We start from the raw sequence: 23,852 nt of genomic DNA, 5'->3' as shown, positions 1-23,852 counted from the left end.
ATAAGGACTAAAAACAAGACTCTAGCACAAAGGAGTTACTCATTTCTCCCTAGTCCACAATGTCATATAAAGCTATACAGCAACTTCCCACAAAATGCATTCCATGTTATAGTCAAGGGATGTATGAGGCCAAGCGTTGACCACTAAGCCAATGGTTACAAAATCTCACCCCTAAGAGGCAACAATTTCAGAGAAGCCACGAGAACTTGAAATAATTTAACTATACATATATATATATATACACACACATATATATTTATATATATATGTATTTTTTATCAAGGATAACATGTTCATATAAAAGCATTTGCTACAAAGAGAATTCACACATTGAAAAAGAGGTTATTTTAATTTTTTTGTCCCTTTTATATCCTATTTTAGGCAAAATGATGAAACCCAGAAAATTTACAGAACTGCACTGGTTCTAAAAACTGAGAATTTTATAAATGAAATCTATCCATCTGATCATCTACACCTTTTCTCAAATTCCAAACAATGAGGCTTATCAAACTATACTCTTAGAATCAACTTAAATAAATCTCTGCATGATTTGGATGGAACATACATTGTCAATGGTTAAAAATTCAGGTAGAAAAAGTACATAAAATTACTTAAAACTGAAAACATTTCATACTAAAGGAGTGGTTAAAAACAAAACCCAGACAACATGAAGAGGAAATGCATTGAGTTTTAAAACATTTTTGGACCATTATATAAAATACTAAAATGTTCAAAACTGTTGAAAAGCAAAAGTTTATGTAGAACAAAGCCAAGAGGTGAAAAAATATGAAATGTGTTAAAACCATCTAAAGCCAAAGAAGACGTAACTGAACTATGTAATTTAGAAACAAGTTTAAGTGCACCTTCTTTGTACAGCTCAACTGACTACCACATGGAAAATCTGGCCATTAATCAAAATGAAATTAAAAAGAGATTTGCAAGCCTTTCGGCCATTATGTAAATATTAAAAGGTGAATTGCCAATTGAAAAATAAAAGGTTACATACATACCATGTAAGTGGTCAAAGACACACTATAAAATTGTGTGAACAAGACAGTCATACCAGACAAAGATCTTTCAGGCACTTGCATTCGGAAATAGTCCTTTTATAAATAAACAACATAGTTTCACTTCAAAAAATAAAGCGGATTTTCCCCAATTGCATCTATTAGTTGAGAACTATATCATATATTAGGGATGTATTTAAACGGGCCATTTTATGGGAAAAATTGACTAAACTTTAAAAAACATGAGTCCACCTATTTATTCACAACTTTAAAAATACAGAGAATTCCAGTGAGGCACAGATGGGGCCCTATCAAAACAGTCTACCATTCAATATGACCAACACAGTGTAACATGATACAACGACAAAAAGCAAAACCCATGATGTGGCAATACCATACAAAAGGGGCCCTGTCAGAAGTTTCTTTAAAACGAAACAAACACAATACCACAAAACAAAACAACAACAAAGCAAAGCCAAATTCTGACAACCCTACACAAACTGCGGGATTTCATCTTCAAGGTCTTCAAACTGTTGCATTCGTTTTAGCCTCGGTCTCTGACATGTGGGAGGCACATCAGGCACGTCCCGCTCCTCAGAGCTCTCTCTCGGCTTGCCGGTGGGCTGCGTGGAGGCAGCGGGCGCCTTGTCTGAGGTGGGAACTGCTTTTAGCACATGTCCCTGGGGAGTGGGGGCTGTGCCGGGAGGCAGTGCCGGGGAGGGTGGGGCAGGCTTCTCCTCATCCCCTCGCAGGCAGCCAGTCGGAGCCCGTGGTTTGTAAAACGTTGTCCAGTGCTGGGGCTGCAGCGTTCTGGGTGCTCTGACAGGAGCGGGAGGGCAGGAGTCAGAGGACCGTCTCTCCGACCTGACTGGTTCTGTGTATGGCTTACTGGGCTGGGGGGCACTGCCCGGCTGGTCCCCACCGATCCTGAGGCTCGTGGTTCCTCCTCCTTCTTGGAGTGCGTTAGGCACAGTCACTGCAGTCTTTGCACTGAGGCCATTCTGTTCATACTGTTTCTCCCAAGTTTTGTGTAGAGCTTGCTGGTCAAAGCCATCCAATTTGGAACAGACAATAGTAGGAGTATCTTTCCTACTAACTCCTTCAAAGGTAGGATTCTTGCAAAACTTGTCTGAATTTACATTTCCCATATTTCTGACATTTCTCTCATTGGGAGGGCTTGCAAGAAGAAGTAGTCTATCTACAGGCAAACTTGCAGGTCTAACCTTGGTCCTTGGAGCATGCCTTTCAATACTGTTTGTTTCCCTATCTGATTTCAGAGTAAGTGGCTTGGAAGTTTTACAGATATCTTCCATCTTTTGTGATGCTGATTCAAGGTCTTGATCTACAAGCAAACCCACTTTGTTGTCTAAAAAAGGAAAAGATTTATTAAAAATCAAACTTCATGGCATGTGGTTAACAAGAATCATATATTTTTCCAAGTTATTCTCAGTTATCTATGGAGACAAGTTAAACATTCATAAAATATTAAAGATGCACTTGAAATAAAAATGTTAGAATTTCATATTTATTTAAGTCAATATAATAAGCTACAAAATCTACTGCAGGTTAGTAAAAAAAAATTTGAAGTAACTTTTTTTTTAAATGTGCTCCATGTAAACAATTATTTGTGAGGGGAAAGGAGTGTCTCAATTTCAGTAGGTAATTCAGTAAATTAACCTCAGAAAAGCTACACCAATTTACATACCAACCAAATGCAGGTATGCCTCGAATCCAAAGATTTTTGCCAACTCAATCTGCTATTTTCAGTTACATTCAACCACAGTGAGAATATATCCCATTAACTGCCTCAGATGCCTTCTTATCTGATCAACTCATAAATATGCTATAACATTCATCCTGTCCAAGTCAGGTTGAAGAGTTCAGTTTTAAGTAACAAACACCATTCTCCCCATTGGTTGTTCCCTTCCAGGCTTGCTTTCTTCTCTTTCCTATCAAGTCTGGATCCATGGTCCATGCTTTCTTAAACTAGAACCCTCAACTCCTTCCAACCTGGTCCCTTCTTGTAGCTTCTCCCCTAAAAAAATTCCTGTTCCTGGAAAATTCCAGCTCTCTGCTCATGCTGCCCTTTCCTGCTGGAAAACATCAAACAAGTCTGTGCCTTGGCACCATTCTGGCTTTGAACTTCAGCTGCCCTTCTCCCTGTGGCCAGGTCCTTCTCCCACATCTCTGGGGCAGAGGTGTGCAGACAGGAGGCCATCAGAATCAGCTGTCAGTCTTCATGTCATCTGACCTTCCTTACCTGACACTGCCGACCTGTCTCCCCTGGGCTTCCAGGGCACTGCGCCCTCGGTTTGCCTTCCCAGGTCCTTCCCAGCCTCTGTGGACCACTCTAAAGGAACTGACTGCTGGTGGTCGGGCCACAGTCACCAACCAAAGCACATTTTTTTTTTAGCATTTTTTAAAAAGGTTTTATTTATTCATTATTTGAGAGAGAGAGAGAGATTGAGAGAATGAGTGGGAGGAAGGGCAGAGGGTGAAGCAGACTCCCTGTGGAGCAGGGAGCATGACGTGGGACTCGATCCCAGGACCCGGGGATCATGAATGAGTCGAAGTACATTCTTAAAGTTCTGAAGGACAAACTTAGAGCGCAGTGGGTCAGAGTACAGACTCCGAGCCCAGCTGCCAGGTTGAGCTCAGCTCTACCTCTTTGGCGCGGGCAATGTCACCGGCCCTAAGTGCCTGCATCTGTCAGAAAAGATTATGATTGTATCTGTGATGATGTGTGGCCGACATGATCTCATCATGAACAGTGCTCAGAATGATCTGGTCTGTAACAGGCCCTCAAAAAATGACATTTATTATAATTACTCTTCCTTATTGGGAGCCCTTGATCATGAGGTAGTAAAATAAGCACAAATATAAGTTCAACTACTGACTGAACAATTTACCAGCGGCATGACCTCTGACATGATTTCACCGCTGTCAGAGAATTCGGCTATGAGTCGAATGGGGCAGATACTACCGACTTTACAGCACAGAACTGTTATGAAGATCAACTCAGATAAATGGAATCAAACAAGAAGCACAGTGCTTAGCAGAGAGCAGGTAGATGCTTAAATGAATGGTAGTTCCCTCACTTTTTAGATCCTGTCAGGCTGTGATCACCGACACAGGATCATGCATCAAATTTAACATATGTCTCTGCATTCTTAAACATTGGAATTTAGTTCTAATGATATATAGCATTATAGTAACAAATGGAAGCCTTTTCACCAGCACGACAGCTACTAATCACTACAACTAAAATTACCATGCAGGGAATAAAATATACATACTTGTGCTCCATGTGTGAAAGGTGACAGGTAAAAGCATTTGAAAAAATTTTAGGAGTCTAGTTGACTTGTGAGCAGTTAGGTTGATACAATGATTCATAGTAACAGACTGTATGATAATTCATACTGCTCAACACATTTCTGCCTTGACTTCAATTGATGGCAAAAACAAATAAGAATTTTTTTTGGAAAGAGAACAAAAATACCTATGAACTCTAAGATGTCTTTTTATAAGAAAGATTACTGTAAAGAATGACATTCACTGAAATGTAAGGTACAGTAAACAGCAACTGTTTAATGACCAGTAAAGATGCATTTCCTAATGAAGCTTCTTTCTCTGATTTCTCTCAACTTCACTCACTCTAGCTGTTAGACAAGCTTTATCAGCACAGTCTGACATCTACAAACACACATTTTACATGGCCACTCACCAATGAGACATGTATCACGTTTTTCTAATGCATTTTGCTTTCGTTCTGATTCCTCAAATGAGGAAGCTGGCCCAAAAATTTTGGTTTCGCTATCCACAGTATGCATATCCTGTTGATAGAGGAGAATTTTTTAATCTGAAGAAGTAAAACACACCTCAATACAACTCAAAGATTTTTAACTTTAACCTTATTAATAACTAATGAACATTACAAAATTCCAACACAATTCCATAAAGGTCAAAACTCACTTCCTTTGAAGAGAAAAACAGTGACTTCGTAGAATGTTCTGGGTCTCTTTCTTCTGGTGATAAGAGGGGCTTTGGAAGGCAGCCTTGATCAGCATGAGAAGCAACACCACCTGTACTACACACGACTACCTCTTGCGGCTGCAGGGATCCATCGAAGATCTTCTGTGAGTAAGTGATGAGGAACTCTACCAACCGTGCTTGGTTTGAGTATTCAGCAAGAGAGGAGATGGTGACAGGAGCAGTTGTGGGCCTTGGCCTAATGAGACTTGGTCCAAATATCACCCCCAAGTTTTTGGAGTTCATTTTGTTTTCTTCTGCATGATCTACGACTCTGTGAAGTAGAACACATAAAGCTGTGTGAGATTTGCCTATTAGATTTCCTTGCTGGTAGTTTATTATGGGTTGGGAAGGATGGAGGAAAAACGGGCTGCAGAAGTCTAGAAAAAGGATATACTTATTTGACTGGATACTGACCACACACTGAATTGGGTTTCACAGTATTGGGATAAAATTTAAGTAAGAAGGAACTACTGAAGTTTTACCAGAAAAGCAAAAACAAACAAAACAAAACAAAACAAAACAAAGAGCTGCTCCTATCTTAGTATATACTGCATCCTACCAGGTCCTTATGCTGGAAACATCATCGTCGATTTCTCTCTCATTGCCACAGCTAGTCTTCAAGCCAAGCTGATTCTGCCTCCTAAAGATCTTTCTGCTCGACTGCCACTCCCAATGCTCTGGCTTTATTTCAAGTTCTCCACACCTTTTACTTCTATGACTCCAAGAAGTTCTGAAATGTAGTAAAGGACCCCCTTCCAACCCATTCTCCATACTGCTGCCAGAAAGATCTAACAAACAAATCTAAACATGTTAAATTCTTGGCTCAAAATTCTTTAGTGGGTACAGAAGGAAGACTGTCAACTCACCTGGCAGGTATGTATGACTTTATCAGGCCTCTGCCTAGCTCACTTCAAGCTACTGCTTGCTATGTCCCCGCCTAACCAAATTAACTATGCTTCCCAAAAGCAAAATTATCTCGTGTCCCTGTGTCTGTTACTCTCTACCTGGAATGCTCTTTTGCACATTCTTTGTCACCAAAACACCACACAGCTCAAGTCTGGCTCAGAGTTAACTTTTCTGACTCACGACCCCCCCCCGCCACATCCCCTCTCATCCTCTGCACATTGTGCTGGCTCCGTTAGAACAGGAACGGTGCTGCACCACACTTGTCTGCAGGTCTGCCCTCAAGCTGACAAGCACAACAGGTGACAGAAACCTTGCATTTGCATCCTTATCTCCCCAGCCAGAGCACAGCACATAGGAGGCATCTGAACAGAAGATGTGAGCTGCAAGAATATATATTCAATGTCTCCCTTTCCCTAACACATATGAGAAATGAAACATTCATTTTAAAATATCACAGCAATATGAATGTACTTAATACTACTGAACTGTAGACTTAAAAGTGGTTAAGATGGGGGTACATGAGTGGCGCAGTTGGTTAAGCATCCAACTCTTGGTTTTTTTTTTTTTTTTAAAGACTGTATTTATTTATTTGACAGAGAGACACAGCCAGCCCCGGGATCACGCCCTGAGCCGAAGGCAGACGCTTAACGACTGAGCCACCCAGGCGCCCCCCAACTCTTGGTTTTGGCTCAGATCTTGGTTTTCGTGATCTCAGAGTTGTGGGACTGAACCCCACATCAGACTCCACGCTCAGCACGGAGTCTGCTTGGAATTCTCTGTCCCCTCTCTCTGCACCTCCCCCCTCATGTACTCCTTAAATAAATCTTTAAAAAATAATAAAAGTGGTTAAGATGGTAAATTTATGTGTATTTCACAATTAAAAAAACCCCAAAAAGCAAAACAAAAAACTGATCAATTATCCACCCACTAATGAATGCTCGCCTTATACAAAATTCTTCTTACCGCTTCAGATGAACTATGAGGTAATGAAGACTGTTAAAATTTGATACTGGCAGTTGTCGTAGAAGGTCTTTGCTTTTTATAAGAATTCGGTTTATTTCTATGCATGTACTCGGCCATTTTTTGTCCTCAGAGTTACCCTTTTTTGACTCCTGTTCTTCATTTACATGCTGGATCTCTTTTGCAAGGTCTATAAATTCCTTGTACAATCGGAATAAAACGAACGGTTCTGGGAGCTAAAGAAATAAAATCACATTATGATTATCATTCTATTTTTTTTCCTGTTAATGATTTCCTGAGTAGCTCTTGATGGATTTAGTATGTCCCGATTAACAAGACTTAAGGTCAATCCACATTTAGAAATATGCATGTTTGTTACGGATGTTATCTATAAATATCTGACATTGCCAAAAATTGTATCTATATTAAAAATGAGTTAACTGATAATCAGTAAAACTTTCTAAAACCAAAAGTTGCATGATGGGATTTTAAAACTCTGCTACATATCCTATACACATTACATTCATGACCGCCCCAAGGTTAGCGTGATCTTCAACTGTTTTACTAACACAAGCCCAGTCATATTAATTAGAAAAAGCTTATATTCTGAATTTTAATGGTATGAGGTAGACATAGAACAAAACACTATTGGGTCCTTTTGTTTTACTTTGGACAAATTGAAAATTAGCATAAGACTATATGGTTTACAAGAAAGACACTGTCAACGTTTTATTTATCTAATTTTTAAATACAACTTGAATTGCCATAAGTAGGTTAAAGAAAAAGTTCCTCTCTCAAACCACCAAGGGGCATGCCACCTTCATCTCTCTACTGGCATAAGCGATTTCAATATTTCCACTGCTCAGTGATGGAAATAGCCTATCTCTGGCTAGCTGGTGTCCTACACTATCTATGGTGAGGTAGGCATCCACTTCTCCAGTTTCCCCTGCTGGTCCCAGAGAGGGGAAGCCTTGAGATTAATTTCTACCTCTACTATTCTGGAATATGAAGGAGCTCAGTTAACCTTGAGGCTTCAGATTTCCCATATAGGAGTAAAATGAAGGCTACTCTCTAATACTGTAAGAATTGAGCATGGCTCCCCACACTAAAATGTTGGTTCCATAGTATTCTTGAGATGGAATAGTATTGGACCCCATTTATTTCCTCTCCCTGACTGGCTAGAAGAGATAGAATGATTCATTGTGAGATTAACAGTCATTCAGAGGTACTCTGTCTCCACTTCTCGGCTGAAAATTCTATAAAATGTGAAAATCCTGTAAAGAAATCAAGTTTCCTGGGCTAACATGGCAGATCAACACTTGTACCTAGTTTCTTTCCCTCCAGCAACCCCACTGAAACACCGTTAAGCCCACAAGATTAGGAGAACAGGAATGGAGATAAAAGCAACATTTCACCACTGAAGAGCAGATAAATAATGACTTAGCAGTCCCGAGAAAGCTAAAATTCCGAAATGAGAACCAATACAATTTATAGGAGACCCAGACACTGTCAGCACTAGGTACTCTGATCCTGGAGGAGGATGGGCTATTTAAGAAGCATTAGATCTCCAGAAAGACAACTATCATATGATTTCTCTCATCTATGGAACATAAGAACTAGAATGATCAGTAGGGGAAGAAAGGGATAAAGAAAGGGGGGTAATCAGAAGGGGGAATGAAACATGAGAGACTATGGACTATGAGAAACAAACTGAGGGCTACAGAGGGGAGGGGGGTGGGGGAATGGGATAGACCGGTGATGGGTAGTAAGGAGGGCACATATTGCATGGTGCACTGGGTGTTATACACAACTAATGAATCATCGAGCCTTACATCGAAAACCGGGGATGTACTGTATGGTGACTAACATAATATAATAAAAAATCATTATTAATTAAAAAAAAAAAAAAGAAAAGAAAAAAAAAAAAAAAAAGAAGCATTAGATCTCCAGATCCTTGCCTCTACTCCATGCTTCTGAACAACCTCTTCCCCAGGAGTGTGGGGATTTCTTCTCTGAGCAGTTTAAAGGAGAGGGCCTCTGGATGGGCAATGTCAAGCACAAACAACAGGTGGGCAACTATCTAAAAATAGGGATTTAGCGACTGCATGCATGCTACGGCAGAGATCCTGGAGCCTTCTTACCCAATGTGGCTCACAGAGTTCTGGTACCACATGCACAGGTGTGGTGTAATAGCCAAGCCTAAGAGCAGAGCCCTAGAGATACAGACAACAGGTGTGTCCCAAGCAGCCCTCCTAGATCACACTAAAGCTCAACATCTTTAAAGCCTGCATGTATTCAAAAGTTCCCAAAGAGACTTTAATTCCCAGTTCTTTCATTTTAAGCAGATAACCATGAAAGACTGAAGTCAAAATAAGTAGAAACAAAACCAACTGAACACATACGGCTACTGAGCACTGGAAATGTGGCTATTCCAAATTGACATATGCTCTAAATATAAAGTACACACCACATTTCAAAGACTCACTAACCCCTCCTGTCAAACAAAACAAAAACCAAAAATATTTCACTACAAATTTAAAAATATTGATTAGATGTTCAGATGATATTTCAGTATGTTAAATATTAAAATTAACTTCACCTGTTTCTTTTTATGTGGCTCCTAGAAAATTTAATATTATATATAGGGCTGACATTATATTCCTATTGAAAAGCACTAGAGGCCAAGCAGAGAAAAGAATGCTTTTTAGAAAAAAAGCTATGAAAATCTCAGATATTACATTCATTAAAAAGGATGCTGTAAAAGGAACAGAGAACCAAGATCTTAGAAATGAAAATATGATCTCAGACATGCAATAGATTATAGCAGGTACAGAAGATAAAACTGAGGAAATCTCGGGGTGCCTGGATGGCTCAGTCAGGTAAGCATCCGCCTATTGGTTTCCGCTCAGGTCTTGATCTGGGGGTTGTGGGTTTGAGCCCCACGTTGGGTCCCATGCTGGGCCTGGAGCCTACTTAAAAAAACAAAACAAAACCCAACAGAACCAACTGAGGAAATCTCTTAAAAAGTTGTTAAAAGAAAACAAAAACAAAAAAAGAAATGAATAACAGAGAAAAGATGAAGGAACTAGAGAACCAGTACAAGCTGTCCAGCATGCACATTTCCAGAAAGAAAATACAGGGAAAATTTTAAGAGCAACAAAATAAAAGTCCTAAGAACAAAAGGCCGGAGAGGACAGAGCTTGTGGAGGACCTGAAATAACAGATGAGAATACACCCACATCAAGGCAGACACTAGGAAATTATAAACAATGGGGAGAAAAAGGAGATTCTACAAGCTTTCAGAGAGCAAACAACAGGCCTCATACAAAGAATTAGAAATGATAAAGATTTCACACTTCAAAGAGAATGAAAAATGCTTTCAAAAAATGCCTTCAAAATTCTGAAGAAAAATAATTTCCAGTCTAGAATACTATAACCTTTCACACTATCCACTCCTCCATCCCATTCAAGAAAGTAGAATAGAGGTGCCTGGGTGGCTCAGTCATTAAGCATCTGCCTTTGGCTCAGGTCATGATCCCAGGGTCCTGGGATCGAGCCCCGTATCGGGCTCCCTGCTGGGCGGGAAACCTGTTTCTCCCTCTCCCACTTCCCTTGCTTGTGTTTCCTCTCTCACTGTCTCTGTCAAATAAATAAATTAAATCTTTAAAAAAAAAAAAGGAAAGAAAGTAGAATAAAGACATTCACAAATAAATAAATCTACTCTTACTCCACCTTGCTCAATGATGGCATGACCAAAACAGGAGCATAAACCACAAACACAGGAAGACATGAAGCAGAAGACAGGTGCTCCCTCAAAAGACAGAAGGGGGCCGAGAAGGGAGATTCCAGGAGGACAGCTATTCGCAGTATTAAAAAGGGCCCAGAAGCAGAACAGAACTCCAGAGATGGACACTGCTCTGCTCTCTGTGACTGTCTCCTCACTTTTACCCAAGGACAGAATGCAGCTGGGCTTGACCCAGATCTTTTCTGTATTTGGCTCATCATGGCAATGTACTGATTGTTCCCGCAATCCCTCCATGAGCCTGAAGCCACTAAGGCCAATCACTGCTTCACCCCACAGAAGTGTTTTTTGTTTTTTTGGTTCTACTCCTGTAAGTCCCAGATACAATAGTGAGTACGGAAAGAGAATACAGAGCAGCCCACCCCTGATCATATTCCTGCCGAATCTCCAGTACTGAGCTTGTACAAAAGCCCTGCGTGATGCCCCAAATTTGTTGAACTACATGTTCCCAGGATGCATTCATGATCTTGCCCGCTGACCTCCCACAATAGCTATTTGAGAATATCAGTGAAGGTAAAGCTGGACTAGGACTCAGACACTGTTGAAACTACTGAATCCTTTAACAGTGTGAATAATGGCCTCTATCTTACACAGCTAGATTTATGCTCTCCTCTCAGTTACCTAAAACTTAATGATACATTGTTTAGAAACATACAACAGGTATTAAAACTATTAAGAAAAGAGACGGAGGTATTGACATGGTTAGAAAAGACCACTGGGGTGGAGCTGAGGGCTACAACTGGACAAGGGCACACATGAGCCTTCAATAAGGTAATGTTCTACTTCCTAAAGCTAGGTAGTGGGAAATGAAATGTTTTTATTATTATTGGTCTTTAAACTGTACATGTATTTTATAGACTCTTTGATCTGTAACAATTATTACAGACACATTGATACAGTCTACATCAATGCACATATCTGTGTAGCAAATGTTATCACCAAAATATGAATCCTATTTTCGTTCTTTTCTATTTAATGGTATGTTTCAAGGGTAAAAACTTTACCTGTCGAAGGTATAATTTCAAGACGTCACAGATGTCATGTGAACTAAATTCTGAAATGTCTACCAAGTGCATTCCATTTTCCAAGGCTTGACACAATTTTTCAGTTTTTATTTTGTTTCCACATACGCGATAAATTCCCTTGAGAAGAAAACGGAAAAATTTGGCAAAATTCTCCTTTAGTACGAATGGCTAAATGCAGGTATCTATATATATCTGATGTGTCTACTTCAATTTTTATTAATAATTTAGGAAAAAACTAGGGCCAAATGAGGTAACATTGTCTAAATAAATCTGAATAAATTCAGTTACTTATTAAAAACTGAGAGCACTGTTTTCCTTTAAAGGCTCATCATTAGAACAAATCGCACAGGCGTTTATATTTTTAAACTTAATTTTAAGATTACAATGTACCTGAAGACACAAGGCTCTATTTTCAATCTCTGAGGCACATATTTTGAGTATAAAAGGGATGCCATCTGGTTCCTTTTTCGCAACTTGTGTGAATTCTGCTCCAAATAAGTGTATTTTTCCCGGAAGTTTCTGATGACCACAAATGATGACTAAATTTTCCAAACACTTCCGGTGACAAACAAGGAGACACTGCAAGAAAATAACAGTTAAAAAATGGTTCCCTCACCTTAAAACTATGAACAACTGAGCAAACTATAGGTAGAGTAACACAACAAAAATGATTTTAAAAGGTATTACTTGTGGTGTCTGAAATACACTTCAGAGCTAAATGAAATATAAAATTACACTGTGGTTCAATTTATTAAAAACATATTTGCAAGAGAGCCTCATCTATAAAATTAGTAACAGAAAAGTATAATGCAAAAGAAAGAGCTAATGTAATTCCAGAAAGATCTTACCTCTTCACATTCAACACCTTGGAATACTACAATGCCTTCACAATCCCTACATTTTGTGGGGGATCTCAATTTTCGAAACTTGTGAGTGAGAGCTGCCTTTGACATCAATGTTTTCTTAAATGTTCCAAGGGAATTGGGTCCTTGCAACAAAAATAAATTAGTATAAGAATTTTAAGATGACATAAAAATTATAACCCATGATGCTAAATTTTGAAAAATCTATAGACTTTGTAAACATTCACGTTATAGGAAGCTACTATTTTGAGTAACATCAAAATAAGAATCCAATTTATAGATCTCTTACAAAGTACACATCTATCAAACATTTGAGCTATAAGTAAAAATCACCAAAAAACCACTAAGATACTTCTAAAACAGCATGGGGTAATGTTTTCAACATTGGCAAATCTACACTGTTATTAATATACTCTGTATAGCACCTGGAAGGCTGTTACAGAAGTGGCATTACATTCTTAGAAAATGTCCCTTACAAAAGCTTCAAAGAAAACTAGCTGTATGAGACCAGTAGTGTCACTATTATTCGCATTAAAGATAAAGCTACTCTTATTCTGAATTCATTATAAAATTAAAGATGATACTAGCTATTTCTACACCAATATCCTACCAGAGGTCAGATGTTCCATATTATTCTAGTAAATGACGCCTAAACAGGTATAAGGAGTTCTCAAATGTACAACTAATTTATATGAGTCTAATTCAAGTCATTAAGGTAACTGATTTCTTTTATATCTGTCAACATCCATAACTTCCCTTGTCCTCAAGAACATATTTATTTACTTTTCCTGCCTAACTTCTTACACTCTTTTATTTTTTATAATAATTTTTTATTATATTAGGTTAGTCACCATACAGTATATCCTTAGTTTTTGATGCAGTGTTCCATGATTCATTATTTGCGTATAACACCCAGTGCACAATGCAATATGTGCCCTCCTTAACACCCATCACCGGCCTATCCCCCACCCCCTTCCCCTCTGAAGCCCTCAGTTTGTTTCCCAGAGTCCATAGTCTCTCGTGGTTCATTCCCTCTTCTGTTTATCCCCTCTTCATTCTTCCCTTCCTTTTCCTACCGATCTTCCTGCTATTTCTTATGTTCCATAAATGAGTAAACCATATGATAATTGTCTCTCTGCTTGACTTATTTCACTTAGCATAATCTCCTCCAGTCCCGTCCATGTTGCTGCAAATGTTGGGTAATTGTTCTTTCTGATGGCTGAGTAATATTCCATTGTATATATGGACCACATCTTCTTAATCTAGTCATCTGTTGAAGGGCATCTCGGCTCCTTCTACAATTTAGCTATTGTGGACAATGCTGCTATGAACATTGGGGTGCATATGACCCTTCTCTTCACTACGTCTGTATCTTTGGGGTAAATACCCAGTAGTGCAATTGCTGGATCACAGGGTAGCTCTATTTTTAACTTTTTAAGGGACCTCCACACTGTTTTCCAAAGTGGCTGTACCAACTTGCATTCCCACCAACAGTGTAAGAGGGATCCCCTTTCTCCGCACTATTTCTTTTAAAGACACTTTTTCAGAGTTTCTCATGAATTGCAACCCTTTTAAGAGTTGAGTCACTGTATTAGGTTTATAATAGATCAAAACACCTAGCCTATTTTTGCACCATGCTAATACATTTTAGATCTAGTAGTTCTGCTACTTACTTTTTTCTTATTTGTAACATTTCACTAGTGCATTATCAACCCATACTTGTACATAATTTTGGGGGATATATTTAAGTCAATATAATGTCTTTTGTTTAATACACAGCAAAGTAATTATTTAAATTATTCTATTTTCCTATATGCAGTATTGCTGACTCAAAGGGTTTGGAGGGAACTTGATTCAGGTGAGGGCGGTACCAGCTTCTGAAGGGGAAGGTGGCTCTCTTTCATCTAGATCATCTGCAGAAGACATGGTTCCACTGGATGGAGTTCGTGGAAGTTTTCGATGAAAGTCTCCTAAAAGAAAATTGTGAATACAATCACCTGACCATTCACTGGAGAATTTAAGAAATGGGTAATGACAATATTTTTTAAAAAATAACACAAGTCATACTATTTTGTGGGCTACAATACAAAAAGCTGCTTCTGTTCTCAGACTTTAGATATAGGGAATTCTGATATTTATTACTAGGAACAAAAGAGAATTCAACCAAACCTGACTTTTCCAAATACATTTAAAATTGAGGAATCGCACATTCCAATGAGACCTTACTGCCAACTTCTGAGAGTTAAAGATATATGCTCCACAAGGACAGGGAGTATCTTCTACTCATGTCTTAACATCTACTATCTAACAAAGTGACTGGCACAATGGTAAATTGTCATTAAATGCTTGTTGAATTGAATTACAAAGAAACGTATATAAAAATAATATACAAAAATCTATGAACACAGCAACACAACAGTAACATCACATTCAGGCTCCGAGGAGGGTGGGAGAGCGGGAAGCAGGGATAAAGATCCCCCACCCCCGCCCCGGCAGGGAGCTCAGAGCACAGGACACAAGCTAGGTCAGCAAAGGATGCTGCGTGGGTCTCAGAGCGGCTGGACTAGCATGAGGTTCCTCTGCTCCCCGCTGATCGTGCAAACAGGGCTACATCTGTCCAAGGGGAAAAGTTCACTTACCTCAAGACCTTCATGAGCTTAGGCCCGAAAGTCAGAAAAGGTTTTACAGGTGATTTCAACCAACATCTTTCCCCCAGAAAGATTCCTCACCAAAATATGCTTAAGAGGCAGGCGGTCACCTAGTTTTGGCTTTGCATGTGTTCTCAGTGACTGAGAAATCGTGGGGTCACACGTTCCATTTAGAACCATTCTAACTGCAAAATGGCACCCTTATATTTTTGCACAGCAACCTGAGTGCTATGAGTCCCAGCCTTTGGTTCCCCTTTCTCCCTAAAGGAGCAGACGAGCACTGTCACTTTAGTTCCTTCCCACTCCAGGATGTAAGGACGGCTGTCATGTCCCCCTGTTCCCTTGTTCCCAGGTCAGGCCCCCCCTGCCCAGGTCTTCACCATTTATCATGTGACAAGTTTTCAATTTTTTGTCTTTATCACATGAAGTCTTATGGGATTCCAAATAATTTAGGGCTTGCTCGAGAATGGGTCTTAATTTCTGGAGGTAGCGACAACCATCTTGTTTTCACAAAGTTAATTACAGATACTCAGTTAAGTATTTAGGCTCACGTTTTCAGGGTGTTGCTTGCACAGAGCTAGTTTTAAAGGAAGACACAAAGTAAGTGTACAAACTCCAATGCTGCATGGAAGTGATTTCTAACTTTAAATTTCAAGAGACTTATTTACATGAATAAAATTTCTGTAATATATAGAATACTATTAAAAAAATGCCTTGGACTCTTAAGGTAGGTTAAATCTTATAACATATATATCCCACAGTGCCAAGGATCCTAGGAGAAGGGCTGGGAAGAACAGGACTGGAGCAGTCTTTGGCAGAAAAGTGGAGGAGAAAGAATGTCGAAGTAAGAATCTCATGGGTTCAAATGCTACCTTCTTTTCCTGCTAGCCATATTACCTATGGCAAGTTATCTTCTCTGAAGCCACTAAGGGGGAGTTCAACACACCTATCCTGCCTCTAGAAGGAGCACGGGACTCTCTCTATCAAAGTACCTTTTAAGGTACATTTATAAAACCTGAGTAAGTAATCACAGGCACAAAATTGGTGTTAACTCTATTGTTCATCACAGCAATTAACTACAAAACAATCTAAAAGGTATAGTTATGTTCACAGAATGGAATACTATACAGAATACAGAAAATAAAGACATATAAAGACAGCTATTCACATCAATATGGATCCAAAAAACAGATGAAAGAAGTCACACAAAAAATGGTATAATTCCATGTGTATAACATTCCAAAGAGGGCAAAGCTCAAGTAGATAGAGGTAGTAACACATTTAAAATAGCTAGAGAATGACTGACAAAGTTCAGGATGATGGTCTGATGATGGGCAGCAGGGCAAGGTTTTCAAGGAGGTGCCCACAGGGCCCGTCTAATACTGATAATGTTTTATTTCTTATAGGCTGGGTGGTGAATATATGAGGGTTTGTCTTATTTTTCTTTAAGCTGCATGTGTACATGTACATACTACTCTCTAGGAGACAGTTCATTAAAAAAATAAGGTAGTTAAAATATATCCCCCAAAAGGAATATTTCATTGAATTTTCTCTGCTAGACTTAAATGCTTATGTACCTGGACTTATAGATTCAGAATCCAGAGATCTAGATTCACTGCTTCCTCCAGTGCTCTCAGAGTCACTAAACATCCCAAATGTCCATGACCTTATAAAAGAAGGACCTTTAAGAAAAGAATATTTAAAGTCAAACTTGGCTACAGATGGATTTCATGAGGCGAAATACTGACATTACATAAAATGAGACAAGTCAAATTTCTTTAACAGCGATCAACAGGCGACTTTAAGATAGGCACAGTGCTTACAACTGTGAATAAGGCCTCCCGAAGTTATCATTCAAGGCCTGATTTTTAAATTGCAATTCATTTCATATTCACATTTAAACAACTTGATCCTTCATACATCAGGGTTCTCTTTAATGCAAAAATCTACCTGTGACGTCAGCACTATGGGAGCATCTGTCCTCTTCAATCTTACTAGAACTGTCAGGAAGGCGCACTACGTCCTCTAATGAGTCGGTAGGTCTGTATCCAGAAGTGTGGGGACTATCTGTTAATTGTTTATTAACATTCCTAAGAAAAACCCAAATAAAACTCATCATTTAGAAGAATAACTAATACCCAGCCTATTTTATTCTATTTTCAGAAAAGTCTGTTACTTTAATGAACAGAGTAATGAAATATTAAGAATAAACCTTATTATATGGTTCAACTTCTTAGAGGAGATGGGAACAAAATTTATTAATCATTTGAACTTATTACAGCTGAAACATGGAAAAGAATAGCAAAAGTATGGTCAATAATTCATGTCATGATTAAACTTTTCTAGTATAACCTCTGTGGAAAATGTAGGTTGTTAAATCTGTGGACATTCAAAATAGACATGACCATGATTGCCATTCTCAAAGGATTTCTAAATCTCAAAGAACTGAGCTCTGTGTCAAAATGAAAAGTTTTACTCTTAAAGTGAGTTACATCTGAATATAAAAAAAAAATTCAGAAAGTTTTAAAGTCAATTCTGCCAATGTTGGAAAAGACACCACCTACTACCCGATAGGAACCTAGCAATAAAGGTTTTATCTTTTGAAATAATTTCATCTACACATTAATTCTTACCCATCAACTTTTTCTTCTTCGGCTGAATTTGTGGCCTTGACAAACTCACTGTACTCTTGGCCTGGGTCATAGAGTTTGGCACTATCACAGAGAGACTGTAAATTGTTTGCAAGGGAGGCTGCCTGTAGGTGTTGCATCTGGAAGAGGTTAACTGTCACCTATGGTCACAGACAGAGACAAAAGGCAAAATAACTTCTGCTATACAGAACGCTATATAAATATACACTGATTTCAAAAGAAAAAAGGCCATACAGTGAAGCATAGAACACTGAATATCATTGCGACAATACTATGTTGCCTGACTTTGTGCAAGGTCTAGATCAGGAAGAAAAAAAAAAAACAACAGTTGTAATCCAGTATCTAGGAGTAATCGTTGCCAGCAAAACTGGCTTTAAACTGGAAAGTTTAAAAATATATCCCCGTGTCCCCGCTGGTTCGTAATTTTAGGACAGATGTGTTTTTGAGGATCCCCAGCTCCATAATCTGATGGTCTGACTACAACGGTCTAAACTCTTAAGTGAAAAGTATAAGGAAAAAATTTCAATCAAAGCACAATTATTTTGACTTTTATTTTTTCAATTCTAAAAAATAAAAATGCTTTATAACTATAATGCAACCTATAGTACTCAGCTTTAATAATTAGGTGTTGTCTTGAATCAATCCAAAATATATTATCCCACTGAGTTTCTACAAATGGCTACGTATACTATTATTCCTACTACTTGTAGTAACAGTAACAAAAGCCCCTAACAAATGCCTGCAAACATGCCAAATCCATTCTGAGAACTACACACAAATGAACTAGTTTAGTGTTCCCCAAAACCTAGGCTTTGAGTATGCTATGGCAAATAAACAGATGACAGCCCAGTCCTCACAGAGTTTTATGGTCTCCTGAAAGTGGTGTGAGAGGGAGGGAGAATAAATTTTGTAGATAAGATAATTTCTGGTATTGAAAACTTCTATAGATACTACATAAGACGGTCAAGTTATGGAATATAACCTGGTATGCATTTGCAGAGGGGCATTTTGATACAGTAGGTCAGTGAAGCCTCTCTGAGGAGGTCACATCTGAACTGAGACCTGATGCAAGAAAGAGCCAATGCAAAGTTTCAGGAAGAAGTCCAATCCAGACAAAAGGAAGAGGTAGCACAGAGACCCCAGAGCAAAGATGAGTGCAAAAGAGCTTGCCATGCTCAAGAAACACTTGAAAGGTCAGTATGGCTGAAGCACATCCAAAGAGGTGAAGCTTCGGTTTGAGATGATGCCAGAAAGAGAAACAGTCATCTAAACCACAGTAAGGAGTCCGAATTTATGTATAATGGGTAGCCAGTAGAAGGTTTTAAAGGGTGTTAAGAGCTATCACATAATCTGATTTATTTTATAAAATGCCATTCTGGCTTCCAGGTGAGCAATGTGAATAAATGCCAAATTTCAATTGGCTTAATATTATTTCAACGACTGCCATATTTCCTCTTCATCTCTCTTGATACAGCAGATCATATGCTGAACTTCTGATTAGCCTCTAAGTCCTTGCCAAGGTAGACAGGCATTCCCAAGGGATAACTAAGACTCAGCATAAATAGTATTTGAAAAGTGCACATAAAAGAATAGCTTACTTGTACTTTAACTCTCTCAAGGAACAAAGGAAATTCAAACTGTGGATGGTAAAGTTTAAGTCCTGCAACTGGCTATGATGAGAAAATTCACCAGTTAATGGTAAACTGAACTTACTCTCTTGATTCTAAAGGTAACTGTACATTTTTATACTTTTTAGTAAGCTTTATGAATCTAGTTAAAAACACCAATAATTGAAAAAGCCAAATGAATTATGAATTGGCATAATCAATTCATCTGCTGAATGTTTCTGGGTATTCATTAATAATAAAGACTTAAGCAGTAATATATACAGGTAGCCCAATCTTAAAATTTGTTTTCCCTAAGTTACTCAGCCTTCTCACTTACCTAACAAAACACTACTGAATGAACGCCCATGGCGTAGATCCTACAGGACTTGCTGGGCATCTTGACTGGGGTGGCTCACAGATACCTCAAAAATCATCCTGCTTCTACGTTTTTTGTGCCCCAATCTGCCCCTAAGTCCCTGAGTCAGGAACTTAGACTTTTCTTCTAGGTCCTCTATTTAGCACAGTGACCTAAGTGCCTTGTAAAGGGGAAATGACCAAATGTATAGTGACAGAAAGTGTTATTAGCCAAGGTCATACTGTAATTCTCTTTGTTCTCTGGGACTGCTCACTCGAGCACACAGGACTTCCAACCTTATGCTCAGCTTTCATCACCTACAGTAAATTTTTAGTTTCTCCACTGGCACATGGATTAGTGCAAATATTTATGACAGCTGTTCAAACAGAATTTTAATTTCAAATAATGGGCAAATTTCTTTCATATAAATTAGCAATAATCTAAAATAAATTTGGTTCAGTATAATTCTCTATCCTGTATTATTTTAAAGATAAATTTTTCTTGAATGTACTTTAAAACAAAACAAAACTCTTGTTCTAAGTCTTCCCATTCTTCAAAGCTCATTGATCTGGTTAGGTCTTTAGTCACTGGCCTGGTCATTTCTTCTTCCTCTCAGTAATGTACTTATGATCTTTGTCCCCTACCCTTTGATACTTCATAATTCAAGACAATTTTAGATATCCAGAAGTAATCCTAGATGTCCATGATATAACTTACAATTTTGCTGGGATATAAATGTGATTTGTGTATCTTCCTTAAGATAGTGAGAGAACCTGAGTGTCTAGAATCTTTCTATCTCAAATAATAATTTTGTTTTCTCTGCAATCACATATGTAATATGTACTGGAGTGAAAATAAACAATTTTTAAAAACAATTTGAGATGATGTTGAAAAATAAGTCACCAAAACCCCCAAGTTCTGCTTTTGATGGAGGAGAAGAAAACATAAAGGAGGGCGCCTGGGCGGCTCAGTCAGTTAAGCGTCTGTCTGCCTTAGGCTCAGGTTATAACCTGAGGGTCCTGGGATTAAGTCCCACATTGTGTTCCCTGCTCAGCGGGGAGTCTGCTTCTCCCTCTCCTCTGCCTGCTGCTCCCCCTGCTTGTGCGCGCGCTCTCTCTCTCTCTCTCTCTCTCTCTCGCAAATAAATAAATAAATAAAATCTTAAAAAAAAAAGAAAGAAAGAAAACATAAATCTGAGAAAGTCATTGCTCTTAACCAGAAAATAATATCTATATTCAGGAAATGAATGTTGGATTTGGTATCTGCTTGGATCTGCATGTGAGTAAATCCTAGACAGAACAACTAAAATTAATTAAATTTGTTCAAAAGAACTCTAGCTAATATGAAATTTTATTCACAAAGATATACACAGAACACCTCTATTAGCTGTTTCTATACATTACATGCTGTAGAGGTTTTCGTAAGTTTGGGGATTTGTCCAAGTTCGAGAGACCTTTAACCTTAAAGCCTACTTCGTATGCTGACAGGTATCGCTCTCCAATTTTTCAGATATGTTCATTCTCTCTTCCTAAATATATGCTAAACTCCTTGGAAGCAGATATCCGTCTTACATTTCTTTTATCTACATAGTGGGCATTAATAAGTATATATATGTTATATACAAAATTAAGTAACCTCTTATTTATACCACATCAAATTAAGGGAAATCATAATTGCTGGATCACCAAACAGCATCATTTTTTAAGAGGTACGAAGACAAGATTATACCTTGTAAGAGAGCTTAAAACCATGTTATATGAAAAAAAAATCAGATTTGGGAGTGTGTAGTCTGGAAAAAACATTCAGGAAAGGAAGATAACAATTATCTTTAAATATTTAAAATGTTATTTTGTAGAAGAGGGATTATAGCAGTAAGGTATAACTTGAAAGGTCCACAAGAAAACAGATTTTCTTTCAGCTCTATATAAAAATTATATTAATTTTGGGGTTGCGACACCCAGGCTATTAATCATTCAGCAAGACAGCACAGTATTTAAGAGTACAGATTCTGAAGTCATTCAACCAAGTTCTATCCTAGCTTTACAATTTACATGCTGGGTGACCTTGATCAAGTTATTTGTAACTTCTCTAAGCAAATGCTTCAAAAAAAGTTAAAGTGCAAATGAATCATGTGGGAGATTCCTGTTCAAAACACAGATTCTGATTCTAAAAGTCTGAGTTGAAGATTCTGCATTTCTCACAGGCTCCCAATGTAATGAGAACATGTGATGGGCCCACGGACCACATTTTGAGAAAAAAGGTTTTCTAAACTTTAGTTTCTTTACCAGCAAGATGGAGCTAAAGGCATGGGATTGTGTGAGAATTAAATGAGTTAATGTAGGCAAAGAACTTAATACACTGGCAGGCACATACTCAATCTTAGCTATCATGAGCTACTGTCTGAGGTGAAAAGGACTTGTCAAGCGCAAAGGGTGGCCTAAGTAACTCATCATGTAATTTCTAATCCTGGGATTTTTATAATTCTTCTAAATCATTTTGCTAAAATTGGCTCTCTAAATTAATTACACATTAATTGGAATTTGGTACAATTTTAAATACTCAGGAACATTTTATGGAGAGTTTCTGACTCAAATGGAATAGGCTCACTCCCCCAACCCCCCAGGTTCCTACTGAATTCTCAACTTTCTGAGAATTCTGAAAAGTAAATGGTAGCAGGCTGATTGTGGAGAGAAACAACAAATCAAGGTATGAGCAATCCAGGGGTATGCTTCCTGTTATTTCTTTTGCTACTGTTTCCCAGCCAATACTGAACTCCTAGTCAAAGACATGTGACTGAAAGGGATGGGGGGACCCTCTAGTTTCTTTTGTCTGTCTGTTTTCTCTTGTCCCCCAGACTCAAAACAAGTCCCGAGCACTAAGATGTGGTGCTGTGGCACTGACGGCAGTAGCAGATGAACGGACATCTACAACTTTGAGGGGAATTCTTCTCTAGGACCAGATAAACTGGATCTGTAGAGTGAGGGATCTGAAATCCCTATTGTTTTTTGTCTTTATCCTTTCCCTACTTGGCCCTCACTAGCAGCAGAGTAGGTTGACTAAGTTTCACAGCTGGAAGACTTGGAAGGGATTCCTTAGGAGCTGTAGAGTGAACCTAACTAGATCAAATGCCTGCTAACAATGAAAAAAAAAAAATCAACGTTCAGTATAGGTTAGAAAGATGACCCTGAGTCACATAAGGTAATACTGAAACGTCCAGAATATCATCCAAAATGACTTGTTACATGAAGGACCAGGAAATCTCATCAACACGCAAGATAAAAGATAATACACAGACACTAACCCTGAGATGACTCACCTATTTGGATTATCAGATAAAGACTTCAAAGCAGCTACTAGGACGGTTTAAATATGTAAGAGCAAATAATCTTAAAATATGGGAAGACTGAAGCCGCAGCACAGAAATGGAAGATATAAAAAAGAAACAGGAAAATAAAATATCCTAAACAAAAAAATTTACTGTTTTGACTGTAGAGGAAAACAGAGATAACAAAGGAAAGAGTCAGTGAACTTGAAGATAGATTGATAGAAAAACAATTAAGAGAAAAGATTTGGAAAAAAAAAAAAAAAACCCCCCCCCCCCCCCAAACCCATAGGATAAAAACATAGGTCTAAAATTTGAGTCACTGGAATCTTAGAGGAAGAAGACAGAGAGCTACAAAAAAATTTTGAAGAAACAATAGCTGAAAACTTCCCAAATATAACGAGTTAAACCTGCCGATTCAAGAAGCTCAGGGAACCTAAAACGGAATAAATTCAATAAAATTCACACCCAAATAAACTGTAATCAAAATGCTGAAAACCAAAAATAAAGAAAAAAATCTTGCAAGCAGAAAACAAAACAAAAAACTCCCAACACAGTCCACATTGAGGAAACAATAATTCAAATGACTAAGGATTTCTCATTAGAAACACAAGAAGGCAGTGGAAGGACATTTTTAAAGTGTTGAAAGAAAAGAACTAAATTCTTTGTCAAAT

General features: G+C 38.3%; 1 protein-coding gene across 1 annotated transcript in view; it reads right to left on the bottom strand.

Moving 5' to 3' along the window:
- Window positions 1-330: 330 nt before the first annotated feature.
- The window catches only part of ARHGAP29 (Rho GTPase activating protein 29), a 62,951-nt gene continuing 39,429 nt past the window's right edge, over window positions 331-23,852 (bottom strand). The window contains exons 13-23 of the mRNA XM_040627017.1: window positions 17,877-18,034; window positions 17,194-17,333; window positions 16,821-16,925; window positions 14,467-14,565; window positions 12,581-12,720; window positions 12,123-12,311; window positions 11,712-11,849; window positions 6,909-7,141; window positions 4,980-5,310; window positions 4,732-4,840; window positions 331-2,373 (exon numbers count right to left, since the gene is read on the bottom strand). Of these exons, the coding sequence (XP_040482951.1) occupies window positions 1,499-2,373; window positions 4,732-4,840; window positions 4,980-5,310; window positions 6,909-7,141; window positions 11,712-11,849; window positions 12,123-12,311; window positions 12,581-12,720; window positions 14,467-14,565; window positions 16,821-16,925; window positions 17,194-17,333; window positions 17,877-18,034 (2,517 nt within the window). The 3' untranslated portion in view covers window positions 331-1,498. The remainder of the gene's footprint in view (window positions 2,374-4,731; window positions 4,841-4,979; window positions 5,311-6,908; window positions 7,142-11,711; window positions 11,850-12,122; window positions 12,312-12,580; window positions 12,721-14,466; window positions 14,566-16,820; window positions 16,926-17,193; window positions 17,334-17,876; window positions 18,035-23,852) is intronic.

This window comes from Ursus maritimus, unplaced genomic scaffold, assembly GCF_017311325.1.
Source record: "Ursus maritimus isolate PB19 unplaced genomic scaffold, ASM1731132v1 scaffold_12, whole genome shotgun sequence".
Lineage (NCBI taxonomy): Eukaryota > Metazoa > Chordata > Mammalia > Carnivora > Ursidae > Ursus > Ursus maritimus.
This window is presented reverse-complemented; position numbering and strand designations above follow the sequence as displayed.